The 25,584-nt window shown below is 38.4% G+C and overlaps 1 protein-coding gene and 1 long non-coding RNA gene across 8 annotated transcripts in view; one reads left to right on the forward strand and one right to left on the reverse strand.

Annotated features, from left to right (window-relative positions):
* NR5A2 (nuclear receptor subfamily 5 group A member 2) overlaps positions 1-21,870 on the forward strand; it is an 87,753-nt gene extending 65,883 nt beyond the window's left edge. For both annotated transcript variants that reach the window (XM_053985056.1, XM_053985058.1), the window contains one exon: positions 18,634-21,870. In XM_053985056.1, coding sequence (XP_053841031.1) covers positions 18,634-18,881 — 248 coding nt within the window. In that variant the 3' untranslated portion in view covers positions 18,882-21,870. The remainder of the gene's footprint in view (positions 1-18,633) is intronic.
* LOC128811424 (uncharacterized) overlaps positions 1-25,584 on the reverse strand; it is a 42,180-nt gene that overhangs the window by 15,764 nt on the left and 832 nt on the right. For 2 of the 6 annotated variants that reach the window (XR_008438336.1, XR_008438341.1), the window contains exons 2-3: positions 10,928-10,976; positions 4,315-4,448 (exon numbers count right to left, since the gene is read on the reverse strand). The exons of 1 other annotated variant lie outside the window; for it this stretch is intronic. This is a non-coding gene — a long non-coding RNA (uncharacterized LOC128811424). Of the gene's footprint in view, positions 1-4,314; positions 4,449-7,825; positions 7,864-10,927; positions 10,977-25,584 lie in introns of all 6 variants that reach the window. 3 more of the 6 variants (XR_008438337.1, XR_008438340.1, XR_008438338.1) reach the window with 3 other exon arrangements.

Raw genomic sequence — 25,584 nt, forward strand, 5'->3', positions numbered from 1 at the left:
ATAACCTGGCAAATTTTGCATGTAGATCTTGATTACAGATAAAGATGAAGTAGGTGCTGTGAATTTGAAGTGAGAAGCATTACATGACAGTGTTCCTTGGCAAGCCAGTGCAAGTCACTAATGGAGAGCTTATCCAGGCATGGACTTGTCATTACAGATGACTTCTCACTCACGGGGACAAACAGTACTTAGGGTTTAATGCCTTCTTCAAAGTGGTCACTCCTGCTGTTTTTATTTTTGGGAGTTTGTAAACATACAACTATTTTTAGTTAAATAGGTCTTGTTAGACCTCAGTAGGTCTTGTTATATATGCGTTGTTTATAACACACGTGTTTAGTTGGGCTGTCATAACGAGGTGGTTTTATTTTAACCATTGGCAGTTTTCTTAGATTCACCCATTGTGTTACCCAAGGATGTCTGTACAAATGCACCTGGTAAACACCAGTAAACCAGCAGTCAAGGGGTTCTGGAGAGCACTCTGGCACAGCTTTCAGGCTTCCCCACATTACATCTGAATTTAGAAAAATACTTACTGCATACCTGTCTGATTCAGGCTGTCTCGACCCTAATGTCCACCCAGAGTATGTACTGGAGCCTAACACTGGCAAAGAAACACTTCCTAAACTTTATGTGATCATCTGGAATTCAGGAAGCACCGATTAGTATTCAAGAGCTGCAACTGCTCAATATTTATACCAGAGAGACTTGGCAGAAGCAAATAAAGGTACATAAAGCTGATGCTTGTCTTAATTAAGTGCAGTATAATAGCTGTTGGGGATATTTTTCTTAGTGAAGAGAGCAGTTTAGCAATGACCAGCTGTAACTCATTTTGAAGTTCAGAGTTTAAAACTAATCAATATGTATTTATAACAAGGGAAGAACTAAACATAATTTATTATTAGCTGACAGCTAACTAATAGATAAAATCAAGATTTATTTAAGTACCTTTGACATACCAATTTCTGACACAAAAATTGCTCCCTTGGATTCTGACTGGTTTTTTGCATCATTTCAAACAGACTTTTTGAAATTATTGTCTCATATGCAGAGTGCCTGGGAGTGAACCCAAAAAAAATGGAGAACGAGACATCTAGTTAGGATGATCCTTTCACTGTGACAAACTTATCAATAGGAACATATCCTAATTTTATGATGAGGAATCCTTAATGACAGGTGACATTTTTAAATGCTCCTTTAAAGTACACAGTCTGCACATGTGCTGATGAACAGGTGTTGACTGGCAGACAATGCAAGGATCACAGGCACAGTCCCAGCACAGCCAGCCCAGGCTTCCCTCAGATGTCACTATAAAAAGTTTTGAAAGAGAAAGAAGAAGGTAGATAAATAGATCTGGCATATTAAGCATGAGAGGCAGAAAGGAGAAAGTGGAAAAGAACTTGGTCTGGAAATGTGGTGGGTGGGAAAGGGAGATGGTATTCCAGGCAAGTCCAGGGCAGAAGGTGTGACACAATGACTGATGACAGGTAAGGCAGGAACAGCCACAAGGCCTTGAAAGTGAATGTGGCAGGGAAAGGAATGTGGCAGGGAAAGGAAAGTTGCCAAGACAGGGAAGCAATGAATAGGAAGGGTACCTTGGCAGCACCGCTTGCTGCTGCCAAAGGATGAAATGCTCGGGCACTGAGATGTGATCTGCTGAAGCAACCTGTGTCTGTTAAAAATTTAATCAACTAAATAATGTCCCCTGAGCACATCCCATGGACGTCAGTGAGAATACATTTGCAGGATAAGCTCTGTAATATCAGTTTGGGATAAATTGCACTAGGAATACACAAATTTCAAGGTGAGGATCACTGTCTTTTGGAAGATATCTCTGGATATAATGAAAGCTCTGCTTCTTTAAATCTGAAGTCAAGATGGTGCTTCTCTATATTATTATGACAGAGCTCAGTCCAAAGTTACAGACTTGATGCCCAACCATTGGATGGAAACTTATGGCTTGCAGTGTGCAGAAGACTGAAAGAGGTAACAGTGATGATTATAGGGGTCCTTTCTTGTCCCTAAATAGTCAAGCAGTTGAAATTTATGCCTTCTAATTTCAGGTTTTACAAATATTTCTGCATTTGAAAAATTCAAATTTGGTAGCTTTTAATGTGGACAGTTACCAGCAATCTTACATAGTCCCTCACTGCTGTGTGTTCCACACTGCCTTGGAAACCAGGGATCCATTTCTTACTAGAGATGCTGAGGGCCAGCAGGACAGTTAAACAGCCAGTCTGCTCCTGGAACATTTAACTCTTCTCTGGATCTCAGGCAAAGCAGCCAGGCTACTCCACTCTGCCACTTAGAAGAGCTATTCCACTTTTCTACTTTAACCCTCTGGGAAAGTAAAGCAAATGAATATGGACAAAACCTCATTTCAGAATAATCTCATGAGGGATGTTCTCCTTTCATGGATACAGCATTGCTCAACAGAGAAATCAACCCTTTTGTCTCTAATTCTGCGTCTCACTTCATTACTTTGAAGTCCCTAAAATAATATCTCAACTATGCAATCTGATAAACAAAAGGAATAGTTATCTATCTTTGTGAACAGTGGTGAAATCCAGAGTATTAAAGATACTTTGTAGAGTAGAGGCAGATTGGAACAACACGGACTGAAATCTCTACAGATTTTATAACAAGCAACATTTTTAAATTAATCTGATTTACAATGTCTTGATTAAATTTTGAGAAAATTTGATACCTTTCCTTTATAAATCACTTAGCATGAAAGTAGTTCCTTGATGCATTTTCAGTGTCTAAAACTTTGACAATTCATCTTTTGAGGGACTATTTTAGAAGTGTATTTAGCACATGCAGGAAAAAGTGGGGTTTTTTTTTGCCCTGGCTTTTATTTCTTTATGGAAAAACAAAAACAAAGACATATTCATTTCTCTTACCTGTCAAAACCCACAGCAAAGCCAAACAATTAAAAACCGGTTCAATTTCTTTAAGATGTTAAATGATATACAGTGATGACTTTGACAATGTTTTGCTCCTAAGAACATTATTTCAGTGAGCTGACAGGTTTTAGTCCATCTTCCTCTGCAGGTTGCACACAAGTGCAGGCAGTACAAAAGAAAGTAGGACAGTGTCTATCTTCCAGGTATCTGTCTTAATGAAATCTACAATCAAAGGTTTTGGGAAAACAAGCATGTGATATAAAAGGAATAAAATACAAATTCTGGGGTTATAAGGAACAATTCAAAATTAAACCAATATTTTTTAATAAATAAAATTTTAATCATTCATCTCAGCCGTGCATGTAGGAGTAGTGAATGATAAAATTCTTCCAGGAATCCCAGAGAAAGCCTTCTGTTTCATGGCTGATTGAGTTTTTTGAATAAACTACACTAAATTATAGAGGAAAGTTAATAATTGCTGTTGATTTGTTCCTGATTTTATTTCATTAAATGCAATGAATGCTGCAAATTCATACCTCATGTAACTGTTGAGTACAATGGCATTATTTGAGGCATGAATTTGATTCAATCTGTTCATTACTTGGTTATGTTGTCTGCTTGTCTGACAGCTGCAAGCCATGGAAAAAAGATTAACCGTCTTCTGCAAGTACTTTTCCTTTTCATGTCTATTTTTTTCTAAAATGCATATTTAACAAGGTTTTGAAATAACAATAGGATTAGATGCTTGAGAGAAAATTAGGTCATATATTTGTTAGCTACAAATCTTGCAAGTAATTAGAAACATGGGTATCAAGCAATATTTGTATTCTGTACTGTTGCCTTTGTGTGGAGACAGTGGGGATTTCAGTATAACCCAATCAGTGTGCTCTGCACTTTTTCCCTATTATGTTTATAGAATACTAGTAAGGATGACTTTTAAACACCTCCTGTAAGGGGAAAAAATTACCTGCATGTAACCCATATTTATAGGTGTCTCTACTTTTGGAATCCTTTTACAATTCCTTACCATTTTTAGATATTTAAGTTGCAAGTTTAAATGTATTATATAGGTAACAAAGGAAATACAGTATTACATAGAATCTTTTCAGCTGCTGCTGGCAGAAATCTTTAGTATCAGCGACTACTTCTGTTAGTCAAGAAGTAGTAGCATAATATGGGAATAAATGGTTATATATTAAAATACAGATAAGTGAATGAATATCCTAAATCTTGGGGCCGGTAATACTACCCTATAGTCTTAATTTGAACATAATCTTAAATGTTTCACTGAATGAGATTAACTTTGCAGTAGTAACAGACAACTTATTAAATACTTTTAAAACTCGAATACATAGACTGAAAACTGCCTCATGTATTTCTAGTTAAAAAGACACATTGCAGAGGCTCTTACCTGAAAGTTTATACATGGGTAGTGTTGGCCATTTACTGGAGATGCACTGTAGACTATGGCAAATTTCCCTCTTTCTCCTACCCCCTTGCTGCTTGTGCAAGATTGAGCACTGAATGAGAAACAGAAGTCTGTCTCTGAGGGAATTAAAATAGAGAGGTGAAATACTCTATAGGAACAAGGGAATTAAAATAGAGAGGGGAACTGCTGCAAAGGAACAATGAAAAGAAATCACAGGTGAAAAAAGGGTTCTGCAAGAAGGATGGGAGAAGAGTGGCAGAGAAGAGGATATCTGGGCAGATCAAGAACCAGGAGTGATTGATGAAAACAAGGGACAGCAGTGGTGTGGATCAGAGGAACAGAGAGAGACTGGAGCTTGAGATAGGAGTCATGAAAATAGGGGGAAAAGGCCAGGAAGGAAAGAGAAACCATGGGACTGTGATCAAAGCCAAGCCAGAGGTGGAAAGGGAGGAAACAGAAGCAAACAGGAATGAAACAATGAAGGAAAATGCAGAAACAAACTTTATGGCCCAGCCTTGAACACAGCTGGAATGTCGAACTGGGCGACAGAAGGGGACTGTGCAGAAACACTCTTTCCCAAGCTCGTGGCTTGGAGTGTGTCCCAAATGATTTCTGCTGGCAGGAAAGGGGTGGAGAATGAAAATTGCAATTCCTTAGGTTCTGGCAATGCTGCTACCAAGATTGGACGAACCTTTCAGAGCAGGAGTTCCTAGTATTGCCCTAGTCCTGTTCAGAGCCGTTTATCATGGAACAAACTGAAAGAGTAAACCCCAAAACAGTCCATGTGGCTTGCAAAAATTTAATTTACACATCATCCTAAGGGCAGTTTAAGAGTCTTCTTTATAAGGTTATTCAAAGATTATTAAGGAAAATCCTGCATTTAATATCATCTTCAGTACGGGGAGGGTTTGATGAGTATTATAAACATATTACATATAACACCTCTGCTTGCCAAGTGAAGGAAAGTCTCATCTCAGCAAAGAGAAAGATTTCAACAACAGAATGGGGAAGGAGACTACAACAGCGTCTTTCCTCCCCAAAGCCAAAAATTGTAACAGAGATCAGCAAACTGCTCGGGACAAGACAGACAACACTATCCAGTCGTTCACCAGAGGAAAACCTACAGCCTAAGTAGGACAAGTGTCCTTCAAGCCTGATTGAGGCAGGTTGGATGGGTGGTAGCTTGAGAAAGACCTTTCCTCTTGTCTAGGACCATCCTATTTGGGACACATTTGTCTTTAGAGAATGGAGTCACCAGCAAAGGTGAAAAGGGCAGGTATCAAACTTGCATGCCCTAAACAAGTGCTGGAAAACAATGCTGCACAATGAAAATATCTTCCAGAGAGGAATATTGTGAGAGGTGACTGTGGGAGCAGTGTCATCCAGACTGCACACTGTGCTCCAGCTGGCCACCTCTTACCGGCAGTACTTCCTCGCTTTCTGTTTGGAGACAGGAAAAAAAGACCCTCACGATTAATTAAAACCATAGATGAAGCTACCAGAGATGAGCCAGGGAGTAAAGAGGGAACAAAGCAATTAAGAACTTTCCTGTTAAAAATTCACTAGGCATACTGTAAAATTCAGAGATTGTTATGCCCCTCAAAAATGCAGCTGAGAGAAGCAGACACTTAAAAGAGCTTACGTGCCTTTGGCTCCCTTTCAGGATACCGTGGAACTGGAAACAGCTACAGTAAATGTATTTTCTCTGCATTTGCCTTTCTTGACAAAACACCTCCAATATTTTGATCTCAAGAATAATCAGCTCTTTTGCATTTCCTTTTCAACTAACTGCAGACTTTTGCAAGTTAAAAATTAATGACAACTTCTCTTCCTCTTTTATTTTTTAAACAAAACCCTTCTGTGCTCTTTTCTGAAAAAAACTTCTTTTTCCTACAACCTGTAACTACTAGTCTAAATGGCATTTCCACCACTCTCTCTCCCTCCTTTGTGGTAACACACAAAACGAATTCCACCACAACAACCTGGTTTGGGGAAACCATTATTCTAGAAATGAAACATTGTGTTGTGTCCTTTACCACTATTATGGGCAGTCAGTCTGTTAGAACATATTGGACGATTATAGGTTAGTCTTTTCAGAGAAAGCCAGGGGTTTCAAGTTAGCAGTAACCATCTATCAATTCTTGAGATTATGCCATGATTTACTGTCACAGCATCATGTATTCTCTGATTTTCTGCCTCCTGTGAAACATTGTGCTTTCCTTTTCTATTGATGTATCAACTATAATAGTTACAAGCAGCTACAGAAAAATCAATAGTGAACTTTCATTACTGTGCACATAAAGAGTACCATGCTGTGAGAGCACCTACTTCCTAAATAGTCACCAGGAGTAAGGTACACTACAGATGTCTGTTATTTTGGTCTAAATGAAGAATGTCTGAATTGAAAACAACAAATATCTAAGATTTTGACACCACTGGATTCTATGTCAAGTTTTCCAGTATGTGATCTTTTTTCCCCAAAGTGTCAGTCTTGATTTGTACTTTCTGTACTCTTATCTGTGTATTTTTTTTAATATAAGGTTGACAGAGGAAATTAATACCAAAATAAATTTCTGGGCTGCACTTAACTTGGTTGGACAAGAGCAGTTTAAGAATTGTGTTAATCTTTGTTGAACTAGTCTATCTTATTAGTCAAAGCAAGCTGATTGGTGAACAGCCCAATAATCTCTGTGTTAAACACAAACAGGATAGAGTTGAAAGAGGCAGCACAGTGTTACCACACACTCACAGGTGCTCCTAGGACTGTGCACTAGGAAAAGCACTGAGTTGCTTTCCAACACAAGTTTTGGAAAAAAACAATGTAATTTTTGGTTTAAAAATATTTGCCTGTCTGTGGGAACAAATTAACTTCCAATTAGTGAATGTAAATGAAGAAAGGCAAGAACAGTAAGTATGTGAGTCCATTGCCTTGAAGGAGCCCAGGCCATTCAGCGTTTCAGGTCATTTCCCCAGCAACTGGGCAGGAGTCCCTGCAGGGCAGGTGGGCAGCTCTGCTGCCGGAGTTCGTGGTAACTTTGGCATTTTGAGACTATGGTGATTTACAGCTGTAAATGCAGTGGTTGATGCTCAGTACCTTAGATTTGAAAGTCTTATATTATAAAAAAATGATATAAAAATTTCATTTTTATAATGAAAAATTAAAATGAAAGCCTGTGGATTTCCATGAAACTAAAGCATGAGGATGCACATGTGTATGCACATTAATTGTAGCCTGCCAAATGCTTATCCCACTGTCTGCTTGGCTCCAAGGCTACAGGAAAGCACAATTTCTTGGCTAGTGGGGATCTGGAGCCCCATAATTCATGCTCCTCCTCCAGGTTAAGCCTGTGACTGTGTTGTCTATGGAAACATCTCATCCATATCTGACCAAAATATTGCAGTCTGAGCTGAGCATCTGAGCACAAATCTGGAGTTTTCCTGCTGCTGTTCCTTACTGAGCAATTGAAATGTTAAAAATGTGCTGAGGCAGTACCTTACTGAGAGTGTCCAGTCCTTTCTGACCAGGATTTCCTGTCAAGAAATCAGAGGCAGCTGAAAATAAAACTCTTTCCTAAGAGCTGCATGTTTGAAATGCAGGTGTAAGAGTATTTGCTCTATTCCTCACTTCCCTACCCTGTTTGATTGATGTATCACCATGCTGCCAGGGGGACTTTCAAGTGGGCTTTTCTTTAGCTTTCATATCTGTATGTTTAAAAGTTTATGGAATAAGGATGAAGAACACATCCAAGTCTTTGAAAAAATAGTCCAAAGGCTCTTTTGACACACACTGGGTGCCTCTCCAATGTTTCCTACAGGAAGCACTGACACTTGCAGTGTAGTTGCAGGTGTCCCTATTTGGGCTTCTGTCATCCCATTTGCCAAACCATTTCCACAACTAAGCTCAGACATCTGGGAGAGTAAAAAGTGAAATTTGCAACTCCCACTCAGATCAAATGTCAGAAACAATATGTTCTGAAATACTGCAGCAGAAAATGATCTCCCTTAGTTGTGTTCATTGTCCACGAAGGCAATACTGGCAGTACTCCTTTGCACATTTAAGCAAATTCATGGGCTGCTGCAGTCAGGTGTGACAGTGATCTGGTGACTGGGTCACTCCTGTATATGACACTACCAAACTTGTCGGCTCTTTTCATCTAAGCCAGCGCGGTTTTTTTGTCAGTGCTAATTTGATAGGGGATTGAAACAGCACCAGCTTCAGTGTACCATCAATGTCTTGTGAGCCATCTGCAGCTACATTTACATAGAAAATAACTGTAACTGCCTAAAGTAGAGTCCACCTCTTAATAATAGTAGAATTCAAGTGTTTGAATAACAGGCATCATGTATTTGTTTCTACTGTAGTGCTTTCAGTACTGAGTAAATAAATGAAAGCATTTAATTTTATTTTATTTCAGCCCAATTATAAAAGAAAATAGTTCTGTTACTGATTTCCACTTCTCACATCTTACACAGGCAGAGGTGATTTTCTTTTTCACATTCTTTCTAAACTAGAATCAGCTTCCACTGATGCAACTTGGTTCAGTGAAAAGAAAAAACTCAAACTGTTAGTGCAAATATTGGCACATAGAACTAGTAAAACCATGTCTTGAAAAGTCTCAGAAAAGGGTAAAAAGAGGTTTTTGAAATCAATTACTAAAAGACAATTAGTTCTCACACAAAGCCTTGTCTGAAAATAGTGCAAGAGGCTTAAAACTCTGAATTATTTGTCAATTATGTTGACAGAAAATCATAGTAGAGTGCTGTACCTCTTAGATTGGCACATCACTAAAACACCTTTGCTTAATTCTCCTTCTCTCAATGAGAATATACTATAATATTTTTTTGCTTCTGTGGGAATTTAGATTTAACAAAATAATAAAGCCAAACAATATCCACCCAGTAATAAAAATCTGGTATGAAGTTCAACCATTATCTGGAAAGCACTATAATGATATAATCCAAACTGGCTGGTCTAATATTTTTAACCAAGTTGAAAAAGTTTGAAATAGAATAATTAAATGCAAATGCAGTTCTGATCCCAAAGACCAGAAGAATGCCTTTAAGCTAGTATTTATAACAAGAGCTATTCGACTGAGCTCTCTTGTAAATTTTATCATACCTGAGGCAGTTTTCCTCAGTCGATTAGCTGGAAAGCTGAATATATCCTGAGGCAAACCAGACATCTAGTACAGGCTAAATTCAACTACGGGAGCTTAAATTTGGCTTAATATATCCCCACTTGGATCTGCCTGTTTAATTCTCTTTCATATGATAACGTTGGTTTATTCATAGTCTGGACTTGCCACCTGAACAAACTGTACCTCGTATCTTATTCTAATGGAATAAGAAAACTTTGCAAAAACCACAAAAGTTCCTGACTGAAAATCAAATGCAAATTTGGGATTAAAAAGTGTTTTGTGAAGTGACTACAAGATTAGTACAGAGAGATTTTTCCTCTAAGGAGTACTGCTTTTTATGATCATGCATTTTTTATCATCTGCAGAGACAGATGGGCTTTATAAAAGGATAGAGCCTGATACTCAAAAGGGTTTCAGTGGCAGCTGCATTTCCGTGTTTTAACCTCAGTAGAAATTTATAGCCTATATTTTTCCAGAAAATCTTTATATTTCTTCTTTTTGGACTATATCACCCCTTGGTCAACTTCCAGTGGCAGCAGTAGAAATACTTTCGAAATTAATCTGTTCCATTATTCCTACTTTAAATGGTACTTCAATAGCAAGAGAGGGAGAGAAAAGGAAAGGATAGATTATGTGCAGCTTCTCATGAGACCAGTAAAGGCAAACATTCAAAAAAGTTACAAATGTCTAGGCAAAAGCAGAGCAAGATTTTTCTAGGTAAAAGCAAATCTCTCAAAAATTTTCATTCCTTATTTTTTAAATATTCAGCTTCTTCTCACCTAAATAATAAATTGGTTTTTTCTCCTCTTAAAACTATACCACACTATTATTGTAATTTGCATATAACACCCTTTCTGCCTCAGTTCGTAACTTCAAGGACTTTGTATGATGTCCTATCACCATTCCCAGGAACTTCATAAATATTTATGACATCTTAAACTATTCACACCCTACAAATTGTAGGCATTGACAGATAATTCCCTTAAAACACCAACAACTCTGTGTGCTATTGAAGATTAAAATGATGTTGCAGAAATTAACTGGGGAAACTCTTTGGTCCAATAAATTTCCTATTTAGTCTCATTTTTAACTTATCAGAAGCCTAATTTCTGCCTTTATGAAATATGATACTGTGATACTACTGCTCTGGCAGATTTGCCTGCATGTAAGAATATATATATATATATATATATATATGTATGTATGTATGTATGTATGTACAAAGCTTGGTGATAGTATGATAATTAGAACAGTTGTTTTGTTACCAATGTAACAAAACCAATGTAACAAAACCAATATTCTAACTGAATATTCAAAGACAAACATTTATTGCCCAAACATATATTATGGCCCAGGGATGAGGTGAGGAGTTCAGAAAAAAAAAAATGAGTTTTGACTCACTTTCTTTCTCGGTTTACCTGTGAGACCTTCCCTAAATCATTTCTGCTCTAGCTCACCTACAAATATGACCACACCTCCAGAAGACAGTGGTTACAGATTTTTTTCCTAGAAAAGAGAGATTTAGATTGAGACATTTTTTCTAGAATTCATCTGTCACTTACCTGAAGTGGTCACTAGATCAAACACACAAACAAGCCTAGAAGCAGGAACCAGAAAGCCACATCAGCCCAGGCACTTTCTACCAGCCAGTAAATTTAGGCTTAAGCACATTGGGTTAATTTTTCCAATGCACCAGCAGAGCTTCAACCTGAAGACTGAAGCACATTTTCACTGAGAGCAGCATGTAGCAAGCAATAGCTATAGAGACCACCCATTGGCAGGGTGAGAGACTCCAGTTGTTTGGGGAATTTTCTTTAAGACTCAACACAGCAACTGCTCTCCAAATTCCTGTTCCTCTGTCCTGTCTTCAAAGAAAGCAGCAGCTACTCTTTTATATGGAACATAATCCTATCAGTAAATGCTTAAGCATGGACTAAAATACCTACAGAATAAACCTTTGGGCCATGGATGGGCTGCCCTCAGTCCCAGATGAGCAAGAGACACCAAACACGTCTCACTGCTGACCCACAGGGCAGGAGCCAGGCTGGGGCTCCAACAGGGGCAGAACTGCAGGCAGGGAGGGAGCTTTAGAAAGTGAAAGAAAGTGAGGTGGTAGTCGAGTTTAAGCACAAGAAAGCTGAAATGTCAGCAGTGGAACCACTGCTTGGGGCTGTGGTCTGTCCCCACATCTTCTGGGCTGGGGCATAGTTTCATCCCCACTGGCTCCCCATACCCCTGGCTGTGTGGACCTACCACCCCTGGCTTTGTGGCTGTACCTGGATGTATTTTTCCCTCCTAAGCTGCAGTGAGAAATGCTGGACTTTGTATTTAAGGGCGTAGCTGGCTGTGGAATTTGGGACAGGATCTGTGAGCAACTCTTCCATCAGAGGCCTGGCAAGATCTTGTTTTATTGTGTTTCAATGACCACCGTATCACGTATGCCTCATGTGCAAGTAATAAGGATGTTGGTTCCTGGGGTGTCAGGACAAGAAGTGAGTGGAGATTTTGTTTGTTTAACTTGCAAGGGAGTAAATTCAGCCTGAGCTGCTGAAAGTCAAGCTGTTTTATTTTCCTGAGTGATGACTCAGTAATTACACCAGTCATAAAGATTAAAGAAATCAAATTAAGCTTTGCCCTTTCTCTTTACTGGGACTGTAAGAAAAGCAACAACTGAAATGTAATAACCTACTTCCACAGTTGCACAAGGAGAGGAGTCACCTTTTGTTCCCGTCTCTCTTCCCATTGCAGAGCTAAAAGTGGCAAAAGCAATTATAAGATTACTCACAAAATCAATAATCATGTTTTTTAACAGATATAGGAACTTCTCAGTAAGAATCTATCATTTTACAATCTTTTTAGAACAGAAAAATAGGCTTCAATATTTTAAATAGCATTAGAAAGAAGCCTACCACTATAAAGCAATATAAAAATGTTTTAGTTGAGCCATAGTTCTTCTGATAGAAACCAGAAGTCCATCAAGATTGAAAACTGAGGGAGTGAAATAGGATCCAGACTAGGAATTACAGCTTGTTCTCCTAAGTATCTTGTTCTCACTTTAAAAATATATACAGTCTTGCCCAATACTTGGGCATGAATGAAACATTCTGCTACAGAAGAATTTAATTAAGATTTTCAAAACAATGTGCCCTTTATCAGATGTTACGTTCAACTGAAAATGAAAATTACTTTATGACCCTAATAAATAGTCAGAGATCGACTGTTGCACTGTTACAGACAGCTCAGCCACTGCCAAAAAAGAATCCTAAAGACAGGAAAAGTTTTCTGCACATTCAATTTGGACTTGGGAGTCTTTAAGAATTAAAAGTGCTTTTTGTTCTTACAGTGTAGAGGTTTTTCAAGGTTTGGAAAGTGCTAAATATATGCAGCTTATCACTGATTAAAAAACATCTATCAAGAATTGTTTCCCATGACTTCTAAGTGAGTAATATCCAGCACAGTCCTGCTGTAATAAAATTGAGGAGAATTTTGCAGTAAGGACCTTATCTTTACCATAAATCTTCCTTCATTATAGCATTTTGTCTGTCAAGAAGGCTTAGCTATAGAATGGCATGCATCTGCCTTCATGACAGATGTGCTATATGGAACTGCTGCTGTTGCCCTTAGTTTCAATGAAGGAGAATTGTGGGTAATTTTCAGAGATTGGCACTTTATCAACCATTAGTACACTTGCCTTCAAAAAAATTTTTACCACATGTCAAAAATCTACCTGTGTTCTAAGTCCTGTACAGATTTTGTAGGGCTAGCAGAAAGTAGGAAAAAGTAGTAGGAAAACTGTTCAAATAGAGGGAGGTTCGATAACATCATCTCAGTCCTGGTTAATTCCCCTTCTCTGAACTATTTTGGGGTAAAAACCTTCATCAGAACTAACATATTCCATCTTCAAGCTCAAATGGGAATTGGCCTCACACTAAAGCCCCTGATGAGAACCCCAGCCATGAGAGGAGGCACGTTGTTGCTTTCCCTGATGAAATAGAATGTTTCTAGGCAGAGGCAATGCTGCCTCTCAAGCCATGCAGCATGGCTGGAAAGAACCAGGCAAACCTCTCAGAGGGCAAGCCTGAAGGCCATCCTGGCCAAAGCAGCCTCAGCAGAGTTTGGAAGATATAACAGTTTATCAATAAGCTAATCAATCGTTCCAAAGAGCTGCTAAGTGTTAGAGACATTGGGTTTCAATAAAGTCCTTAAATGATGGGGCTCATCAGCCCCCTCGGGTGAGGAAGCTCAGGCCAGGGCTGGAACAAGCCCAAGTGCCTGGAGTATCCATGAGACTGGAAGCAGCCTTGTGAAAGGGAGAAATTCTCTTTCCCATGGAGAGGCCCGAAATCTTATTTTGCCCTTGCAATGGAGCAAAATGCAAAGAGGCAACTGAGCTGTGTTCACACCTCTTCATTGCTTCATGTAGAAAAAGCATCGAATAAAAGATAGGAGCAGTAAAATTTAACCAGCTTTCTCTGGGAAATATTTAGTGCTCCCAAGGAGTTAGAATTTTTCAAAGTTTAATCTCTCATTCTGTTTCATTTTTCTTTTCAAAATTCCCAGACCAAAGGAAACTCTCTATAGATTAATACACCCCCAAATTTTCAGTATTTCATGTTTGGAATATGAGAGGGAGAAAATCTCTCTGAAACCTAAATATTTTTCCCCTCTGAAGACCAGACCCATTTTGGGGGAAAATATGCAAAAGTGTTTTCCTTGGGCTGAATGTGGTATGCAGTTTCAGCTTAATGCACGGTTTTATGGCAGCTGTGGAAAATAATCAAAATGGGGGGATATCTGGGAATACTGGCAGATCTTTACTGTGACTGCAGAGCAGATCCTGACACACTATAATACTGTTTTTGTCTTAATCGTCAAAAGTAAGCGATAGAGAACAAAAATTCTTTGTTTGACAGAAAAGCAATTGCTATTTCTTGTAAAACATATAATATATTCCAGAAGACCTAAGGGTTTACTTTTCAATAAGGATAGAAAAAGATGCGCGCCCCACTGTGAGCTCACAGTAAGGCTGTTTCATGTAAAAAGTTGGTAATTAGTCCCTGAGTGAATAAAGTAGAAGAGCTAAGAGACTGATACTTACTGTAGCAACACAAAACACTTTTTCTAGCTGCTAGGATTTAAAGGGTGTGTGGGTGGGAGGGGGGGACCTACTCCTACTCATTTAATTTACAAGCATCTAAACTTCAGAAAATGATTTCTTGCATTAAGCTTAAACATGTGTACTTTAAATTATTACTAACCGATGTAAAGATCGATAAGAGACATTCCAGTCTAAAAAAAAAAATAACAGGAATGAGGAATTATGTGAAAGCATAAGGGATGTCGTGCTGTACACATCAGTAGCAGATTTCACGCTCATTGTACACAACTGCCTTCAGCAGTTACACCAGCATTGCTTGGTGTCTCACCAAGTTAACTCCTTAGCAATCAAAGGAAATACTTGTAAAACTGTAAAATCTGTTTAGCCAGAGTTACATAATAAATACCAAGCATAAAACCAAACTCAAACCACAGGAAAACCATCTACTTAAACTCCAAAATTATTATTTAATCTCATTTGTATCACTACCAACCAACACTAAGTACCACCAGTGAAAACTGTACCATTTCTTGTTCTACCTGCGTAACTTGAAGTTACTGGAAATAACTTAATATTCACATATTTTCTTTTGTTATTACTCATCTTAACCAGAGCTACAGTTTATGATTCTCTCTCAAAAAAAAAAAAAAAAAAACAAACCACATTTTTTAAAATGCAATTATGAGTTGAGCAAATCTATCTTTGATGATGTATAAGTATCCCAGGATAGCTTGAGAGATGACAGTGGAGTTTTACACAGTGCTCTCAGCACATATCCTTTGACTTCTCTCTGTTCAGATTGTCTCATTTGCTGTACTGCAACATTTACTGTTAATGTATATGAGATAAGAACACATATCAAAAGTCACATGCAGAGATCTTGGTCACTCCACAGAGACTCATCCCAAATCAGGTTGCCTCTACGTCCCTACTATTGTAATTGCAGTCCTGAAGAGATCTACACACAAACAAATTGTGTAGTGATGACCTAAACTGTGACTACTTGGACTGTCTCTGATTCAGTATAGAAAGTAAGGAAAATCTACATATTTTCACTGGTTAACTAATAACATCTTGTTTACAAGCACTGAGCTTCACCACAAATAGCAAGAATTTGTTTAGAGGAAAGACATTAAAAGTATTTCCCCAGGCTGAATGTGGCATAGGAGCCCAGAACTACTTTTTGTTTACTGTTAGTATCAACTGGACTTGTTTTTACATCTTGGCTGCAGTGCTTATGTTGCCACATGTGAGTATTGAAGGAGCTGTCCCTGAGATGAGGAAAGAAAACAGTGCAGACCTTCCCCTGCAGTTCTGCAATGCCCATGGGACTCCCTGAGGCCACAGAGCTGACAGGGGTACAGGAGCATCTCACACTGCAATGGTGCACCCACTGCCAGAAGCCACTGATCCTGTGTTTGGGGCTAATATATAATACATAAAATATTATGCCTCCTCTTGACTTGGAGTGTGGCATCAACACAGCTAAAACAGAAGAATATGTGGCTCTAAAACATATATTAAATTTGCCACTTTTTTAGAAAAATATTAAAATTTTGCAATTCTCAAATTTTGTTTCTTCTTTATCTCTGTAAAAATGTATCTTGTGATTTTTCAATAAATATATAACCCACGCAATAACATTTAAACAGAGGGTAAAAATAATAATGAACCTGGTTTTCCAAGAAGCCAGCACAATCTCATACACAATATGGCTCAAAATAGACAGAGAGCAACAGAAAGATGCCCTTTGAATTTGAAGGGGGTTGAATCAGCTAACAGTTTGTAAAACTTCCTGACTTTTAAAGTTATTTTTATAGAGGGAAAAAAGTTCCAAATACTGATTCTGAAATCATCATACATTTTACCTTGCTGTTTAACAGTTTAATCTCCAGCATAGTCCCTGTTTTCTGTGGGAGTTTTTATGTTCTAGCAATTCATTCATGATTATATTTTGCGTCTGAAACAACCTATTTAAGCTAATTGCGATAGGTGATACTGTTTCTTTTTTAACTTTATAAAAATATGCTTAGAACGTCCAATTTTTAAACCAGGTTACACTAGCTACAAAATACCTTGGGAGTTTTCTGTAGGTACATAAAATTATAAACAACTATATTTTGTAAGAGAAAATGTCCAGTGTAATACAGGAAAACATGATTATCCAAAGATCTCCAGAGACACTGGCAAAAAGACTTTGGATAAAGGAGTTTGAATAGCTAAGGGACCAGGCATAGTAGCTTTGAAGTTTCCAGTCCTCTTCACTTGGGGTAATGTAAAGTTCAGATGATTCTTGTTGGACAGCCATCACAATTTCAGTATTACTGGCGAGTTCCTTAAGTCAACTAGCAAAATTCTGGTGGATGTTATGTCCCCAGTTCCCAAACAAGCAGCACAAATCCAGGAGTCACTCGCTTCATTTCCACAGTGAAACTGGGACAGGAAAGAGGCAAGCAATAACAACCCCAGCAGGAAACACTGGCCCCGGTTCATGCAAGAGGGAATCCAACATGCAGCTGGCAGCCAGCACATTCCAGAGGGGCTCCTGCTCAAAGCCTGGAACTCGGGCTCTGGAGGCCGTGCGTGCTGCCACTGGCTGCCACCAGGACCTAGGCATTTTTCCTACCCTCTTGCTCTAAAGACAATGTTTGCCTCCTCCAACCATTTCCCTCACGTTCCAGCACGAAGTTATGTGCAGAAACCAGTATTTGCTCTGTTTAGAGCACTTGTAGGAAAAGCTGCAGTGAGACTCAATTGACACAGCCTCCCAGGCTCCCGATGGATCGGGTGACCAATGTGTGTTCCTGTTTTGCAAAGGAAAACACTCATTTCCCCACAATCAAAGGCTGGCATTTACAATGAACCAAATTCCGCAAAATTCTCCATCTCCTGGGCTCCAAGAATATCCACAGATGAACAGATTTGTCTTTATACAAAGTGAAAAAGCAGCATAGTTGTGCCCAGTAGCACCATGCTTTAGCCTTACAAGAAAGTGCTACAGTACTCTACTGATGGTAAAAATGATCAAACACAACCAAAACAAGCTCTCCCAGCAAGTGCTCTCTAATCAGCTCCCTCTTCCTGCATTAGAGCAGCACTCTAATTTGCAAGCTTTAGAATAACTTCTGCATTCACCAGACGTGTTAAAAGAAAATTTCATGCGAGTGGTTTTTACACAGGGGAGCAAACAATGAGGAGATAATATACTGGCATTTATCTCTGACCAGCATTTCTGAGCTTGAACTTGCTGTATAGGAACAGAAGATAATCAAACAGAGGCAGAGTGAACAAACTGTACCTGCCGTGCTGATGTAAATGCCCCGTTGTCCAATACCAGAAAAAAAATAATCAGTGTTGGATTTCAGAAACCATATGCAGGTTAAAGGGCACCATTCTTATCTAGTATTCCACCCAAAGGACAATGATTTCATTTTATAAAGATCATTAGTCAGTGAAATATATATTTTAGAGAGTTTCTAGTAGGGAATATTATTTTGGCAGTCACTGGAGTGTACCAGATGGTTCATTAACATAGGCTAGACAAGTCAAAGGCTTTCAGAATCATTTTCAAAATGTCAAACAGAAACAAGAGCACTGTCACTTTTTATTAGAATTAACTACATCATACCCTGGACACAGATTTCACCTTGGGTCAGAAAAATTAATACAGAATTATATGAATTGTGTAACATAGTAGGTTAAAGATAGGGCTTCCTCTTGGGACTCATTTGCTAGCAATATATTATGGGTCTTCTACTTTAGGAATCCTCAACCTTTCTTTTTGTTAGCTATGAAAAGAGCTGACCTTGCTCAGACTCCATTGGTGTCTAATTGATTTGAGGTATATGCAGAATTTCAACAAGACACTCCACTAAAGCTCTTTTGTGATCATTTTCCCAGGAAAGTTGGCAAAAGGGTTCACTGAATATTCAGCAGCTTGTAAAGTATGCTTTTGTCAGGAGGCAAAAAAACCCCATCCATTTAGTGAAACACTGACTTTATAAATAGGAATTAAAATGCAACTGAATTGTTACCTGTTTTTTTTTTTTTTTTATTATCATTCAGATGTCAAAAATCTCGAGAACTTCCAGCTTGTGGAAGGTGTTCAGGAACAAGTGAATGCTGCTCTGCTGGACTACACCATGTGTAATTACCCACAGCAAACAGACAAATTTGGGCAGCTTCTCCTGCGACTACCAGAAATCCGGGCCATCAGTATGCAGGCCGAAGAATACCTCTATTACAAACACCTGAACGGGGATGTGCCCTGTAATAACCTTCTCATTGAGATGCTGCATGCAAAGAGAGCATAAATTACACCCATTAGAGCTTCTGCTTTCAAGGAAAAGAAATTATTCTGAACTGCTCCAAGCAACACTAATTAAAACGTGGTTTTAAGACTTTGCAAAATGGTATAATAATCAAATACTAATAGTAAATAAGTGATGTATCAGGGTATTTGTATTGCAAACTGTGAATCATATGTTCCACATCCCCAAAGGAATCTATATAGGACTTTATACTGGAGTGAACTTACCAAGTGGATACCATCACCAATGTTAACAAGAAAAAGGACAGAACGATCATTGTATATTTAACTCTGCTGATTGCCAACATGAAGAAACCTAGGTGGAAAAAAAAACCTGATCTGTATTATTGAGCTAATATGGTGGGGAATTTGAGTGCACTGAATTCCTTCACTGCATAGAAGGACTCGTAAAACAGTTACAACAGATGCAAACCTGCATCTACAGCATCTTCTGTCATCCTTGCAGGGACCCAACACTTACTTCTTCTGTGCTAAATGATGTGGCAACCATTGAACAAGCTGTAAGAGAGAGCTGGCCTAGGCCATGTGCTGTGTGCTGTGGCCACCAAACCCTCCAAGGCTGGGCCTGCCTGTTGGGCCTTCAAACTGCTCCTAGGAAGAGTCTGGCATCCAGTTAGCTTGGCGTTCTTAACTGTGTTCTGAAGTTTGTTTTGTCACGTGTTCATGTTGTTCTACCAGGCAGTATCCCTCTTCTACTGCTCCTACCAGATACCTGTTAATTAGCTAAGGAAATACTCCAAAATAAATTAGCCAATTCAACTGCATACTAACCAGCTGCTAAAAGATGGCTCCACTATATATTCATGGCTGTTTCCAAATGAAGAAAACACAGATATTTCAGCCATCCCAAACAACACTTTCTCTGACAAGAAAACAGAAATTAGAACACCAAATACTGGTGTTAAAAAACTAAAATTAAATTTTTAAAATAATTTTGTGATAAAAGAAGTGACAAGTGAACTGTACAACTGGATGATGCCATGGAGCTTATTAAGAAACTATCTTTAAAATTGCCAGTAATTTGGAAACTAAATTTCAATTCAAACATCCAATATCTAACAAAACTTCCTGTTTTCAAAGTTAGGTAATATACCTATTTTACGCAAAGAAAGAAGAGTGATACTGCTGTATCTGTGTAGGCCAAAGTCTGCTGCAGAACAAATATTAGAAAAGAACAAACACTTCTCTCTCTGTCCAAATGAAGATATCAGTATTAACATGTAGTGCCACATTTATAAGTCTTGCCTTATTTCATTACCCTTAAAGGTAACTGCACAGGTGTAGATCAACTTACATTTCAAAATAAAGTATTAATCTCTAGCATTAACAAAACCATAGTGTTTACATTCTTTAGGTCCTGTGGGGAAAAAACTGTGATAAAATTGCAGAGCAGTGATTTCCTTATTATTTCTTTTAAATTGGTAATTATTTTACCAGTACTTAATTACTGTATGTCGTGAGACACTAAAATCAATAGGGGTATTTCATTGTTACTTTAATTTTTGAGATTATCGGCTGCACAATCACTTGTAGAAACTGTATAAAATCCTAATACTTTAATTTTTTTCATGAAGATTGCTGGCTTTTGAATAGTTTATTTATATTGTATATGATAGTTTTCACTGTAGACAATTATGATGCTAATTTATTGTTCTTTGGTTTCATCTTTATATAAGATATAGCCAGAATGAAGAAGCCAAATATATGTGTTTACTGTAGCATGTCTTCAAGTTAGTGGAACATAGTTCAGGGACACAGAAGGGTCTTTACAAATTAAAATCATTCACTTGATTAAATGTCTGTAAATCTTCATAATCCTAAATGTAGTTTATTTAAATCTATTGTAAATTATGTGAGTTGTAACTTTTTCTGTTTCATGTGAACTTGAAAAGGTGCATTTCTCTCACTTTTGTCCAACCATTCATACATTGTATACCAAAGACATCAGTTACTACATCTGCATTAGTACGAAGCACACTATTTCAATTGCCTGTATTAATCAGCTCTAATATTCTGTCCATGCATAGGGTACCAACACAGCAAAGCCAAGTGTCTGCAACTCCTACATGTCTGTCTTGTACCACAGCACACACGTACTGCCCTACAGACCTCGAGCAAACCGAGCACAGCCCCTCAGCATCCTCCAGGGCAGACGGAAGCATTATTTAAATACCAGTACCCTCCCTCAAACAAACGAAATTAACAGTAAAGTGCAGGTGCCAATTGACAGTGGCTGTGAAATTCACGAACAAGATAAGTGTGGTCATTCTTTCCTTTCAGAAAGAAAAGCGAAGTATTAATTCAAGCATTTGCATTCTGTATTTTCTCTTTTTTTTTTTTTTTTCCAGTTGAAATGCTACAGTGAACTTCACTGAATATTAAGGAAAAAGCTGAAACAATATTGCTAACTATTCATAGCACCATTATCCGTATACAGGACAGAAGAATTAAAATAAGAATGTAGAAGAAAGGAACAATTTAGGTTCATGAAAATGGTTTCAGATAATTGAACATATATTTGCCCATATCCGGGGTTCCAAGAATCCCATTGTATTGCCCGAAGTACACGAACAAACCAAAACAAACCACAAAAAGAACCCACTCACGTTAATTGTTAACTACTTTGTAACCAAGCATTTTCTTCTGACTGCCTTATTGATTACAGGATATATTAGTAAAAGCAGACTAAAATTCAAAAGGTTTAGCTTTGGCTGGTTTATTATAGTTGTTCTGTGTTTGTAAACAGACAATCTGTAAAGTCTGATTATTTGTATTACAGATGTTCTGCAGCTGCCTTGGATTTAAATCCATGCAACTCTTAGAATGTGCAGTGAGTTACTTGTTGAAGTTGAAGTTCTCTTACTGTATCAGTGAAATACATATTGTCATGTCAGTTCTTGCCAAGAGTTTCTCATCACCAATGGAATTATTTTTTTTCAGTATTTCAATAAATATTGATATGCCCGTGCTGATTACTTTATAATTGTCTTTATAATACCATCATTTCACTGAAATGAAGTATCAGTCAAAAATCAGTTACTCAGAAGAGGAGAGTAAAATGCAGGAGAAATATGAGCACCAAAGAGAATTTGATACAAATAGAAAACACAAGTGTAGATACGAGCACCTTGAAACGCTCAGACAGCAATGGTGACATTGCCTAGGCTGAAGCCAAGTAAATACAGCTAAAACAGTTTAGAAAAGCTGAATCTCTAATCAGAGAGAAATTTACTGCTTCATACTTTCTAATTAATACCTTTGCACATGTAGTTTTCACTTTACATGTACCCACAAAGAGTTAAGCAGCCAAAGCATCAGGGAGGAAAAATGACAGAACAAAAGAAAATCAGGTAACAGGATCCAGCAGAGCCCAGGATAACCTCTCAGCAATGTAAATACATGGCAGGGCCAGGGGCAAACCCACAGCTTCCAACACAACTGCCAGTGCAGGCTGCCAAGGAGACAGATGTTACTGCTACTAGAGGAAAATATTTTCCTAAAGTTGCCCTCTGGCTCATTTGATTGCTGTTGTGAGAGCAGGAGGTGAAGTGGTGCAAGAGAGCTTGTCAGCTGTACCCTACTGTTTTGAGACCGAGTCCAGTGCTTCCCCTGAACTGTCTGGTAGTTGAAACAGGGCTGTTCTCTCAGGTGCCCAATGTTAATGTTTCAAGGGAAAAAACAGGGCTATAATTAGTTATTTACAAATCCTGCACTTGATTGAAACAAAGCTGGTTTAGTGTTGCAATAAAAGCAGAGTAAAACACAGAGGATTTGGTGGCTTATAAATGAGGAAGGATTATTTTTACTTTTAGGAATCATAACAGAAACCCATGGTTTTGCAGAGACCCAGGGGAGATTTCAGGGTTGATATATTTTAGATAGTTTTCCTTACAAGAGATATATTTTGATGCGATATATTTAGTATACACACTACATGTTTAAAGTATGAGGAGATTTATTTTTAACTAAGTTTGACACTGCTTCTGGAACAATCTGCTGTATGTTTTTATTGGAAACATGGAAAGAGTGAGTTCAATGTAACACAGGTCAAGTTAGTACAATACTTGGTGATCTTGACAATTTCCTGGAATACTGAATAACACTCTATTAACCCCTACATTGAAGCCCATAGTCTAAATACATCACAAGCGTTTAAACAATATTTTTACCTTCTCTGACAGGGTTGCTGTTTTTTTCCAGGGAAATTACATATAGTTGCATCTGTCAGAATTTGGAATTGGACATTAAACTAACTAGCAAACCAAGAAAGTTGCAGATAAACTTTTAGGGGCAGATCCTAGAGCTGTATTACACTATGATACTGGCATGAGCCCAAATACTTCTGTGACAGCCAAGCAAATTCAGTTGCACTTGAGTAGAAAAAAGATTAATTTTCTAAGGGCAATTTGTCAACAAAAAAACTATTCCTAAATGATAAAGGTAAAAGAGGACCTGACCTCTTGCAGTACAGAGCTGATGCCTGCTCTGATGCCAGTGGATCTCAGCAGAAGGCAGCAGCACTAGAAGCTACTTGATAGATACAGTCTGGTCTGGCACACATTGGTGGGACAAGATGTAGATTCTCTGCACCAAACACGCTTTGCAAACCTTTGGGTTTGCTCCAGTACATAACAGAATGCTCTCAATTTTACTGACAGTTTTGAAGTCTGGCATGCAAGCTTGAACTTGCAATACTAGGTGAGTTTTCAGCATTGCCCCAGGAAGGTCCTGACCCATTTCCATTTCACTGTAACTTCTCTAAGTCCTACATTTACTGCTGTGAAAGTCCTGTGCGTGCCTCAGGGAATAATTTAGACTTGAAGTAAAGCAAGGTGGTGGAGCACAAGCTCCTGAAGCTGTCTGTATTCATGGAAGCCTAGACCACTGCTGCCTTGCCTCAACAAGGACTGCAGGGTTTACCATTAGCTGCTAATAAAACAGAGGCCAAAACAAACAGCCCTGGAATCAAAATTGTGTCCATTGACATCTTGCCCTCCCTGTTTTCAGGATCAGGGTGTAAATGGGTGAAATGCCTCTCAGGCTGAGGTGCAGCATGTCAGAACGCTTCCAGTAACACTGATTGCTTATCATGCTCCTGCAGACCAGAACCTTCACAGAGCAAGAGCCTCCCTGTGCAGTGTTCATGTCAATCACCCTGCCACTGATGCTGCTGAACATTTGCTGGATACCACCAATCCAGGCTGTCAGTTGCAATTATGGAGCAAAACAGGGACTCTGCAGCAGAGGGAATAAAGCATTTTTGTAGGAAGGACCCCAAACAAGCTCCTGTTTGTACAACAGAAAATGCTGACGGCCATTCAGCAGCTGCTGGCATGCCTACAGACGTGTGCACACACCCCACATGCCACCTCTGGGAATTCCTAAAGCATGCTCAAACATCCAGTACTTCTGTTCCTATATAAAATATTTTTTGAGGCACAGCTCCCGGAGGGACATCGAGTTTCAGTCATACGCACAGCTCAATTCCTCTTTTGCAGTGGTGTCCTCCCACTCATATAAGCAGAAGAATGTTGGTGCAGAATAGCAGAGAAGTGATGCAGGCATTTCAAATCAATACCCTGGTGTTTTACCTTGCACTACATCACTGTCCTGCTGTTTACAACTTGATCTTGATCAACATGTATCAAAGAAGGGAAGTTCTGCAGAGAGCTCTGCTTCCCAAACCAAGGCAGCACACTACAACTGTACATTAAGAGAAGGTCTGTAGGGCTGCCTGTGTTTGAATTCAACAGTAAAAAATACAGAGTATTGTAAATGTCTATTATGATCAGTCCATAAACTATAGTAGAGAGCAAAAGAGATAATGGAGGAGGAATAGCTCCAAAAGTAAAATGAAAAAGGAAGCACATGGACATGGAGGAGACACAAGGATATTTATGTTTCATAAATATTTAATCTTGATTCACTTTAAACCTAAAAGAAAAAAATTAAATAAAATATGCTGGATTACTATAATTTCTTTGAAGTATTAACAAGGCCGGAAAAAATTATTGTGTATGTAATTTAGGGACCTGCCATAGTAAGCCATATTGGTTTTAATTTTCATTTAATAAACTTTGTTTTATTTTTCATTGTATATAAATTTCAGATAAAAAACATGACATGGAATAATTGATTGACTTTATTTAATCAATTCATTCAACTCATGCTGTGAAAACAGAAGCTTATTATGGGAGAATGTTTTTATTTTGCATCAAACACTACAGCTGCCTAACTGTGTCAAAATGTTTTTTCAATTCTCAAATGCAGTTGAAGTATTCCAAAGCAATGTTCTACTCTTCCTAAGACCATTTTCCTACCACCTTCCTATGAGTCTCACAACACCTGGATTTGCAGTTGCAGCCTCCCCCCAAGTCCTGCATGCTTTTGCATACAGAACCTCAGATACTGAAGCTCAGTGGTGCTGAATCTGAGAAGGTGGGGCTGGGACACATCTCACAATTTTTGTTTTTTCCTTTGTGTCAGTGTCCCTCTTCTGCTCAGTTGTGTTACTGAAAACCCAGCTGATGTTCCCCACACCCTCCCAGTGAGAGCCCCCTTTCTTCACGGGACCCTTCTGTTGTGTTCCCACTCCTTTTGTACCACTCAGGTTCCCTCTGCCACATTTCTATTTTAATTTTCCTTTTCTTTGTAACAAAACCAAAAGTCATAAGTAAACTTTACCA

The sequence above is a fragment of the Vidua macroura genome, chromosome 9, assembly GCF_024509145.1.
Source record: "Vidua macroura isolate BioBank_ID:100142 chromosome 9, ASM2450914v1, whole genome shotgun sequence".
Lineage (NCBI taxonomy): Eukaryota > Metazoa > Chordata > Aves > Passeriformes > Viduidae > Vidua > Vidua macroura.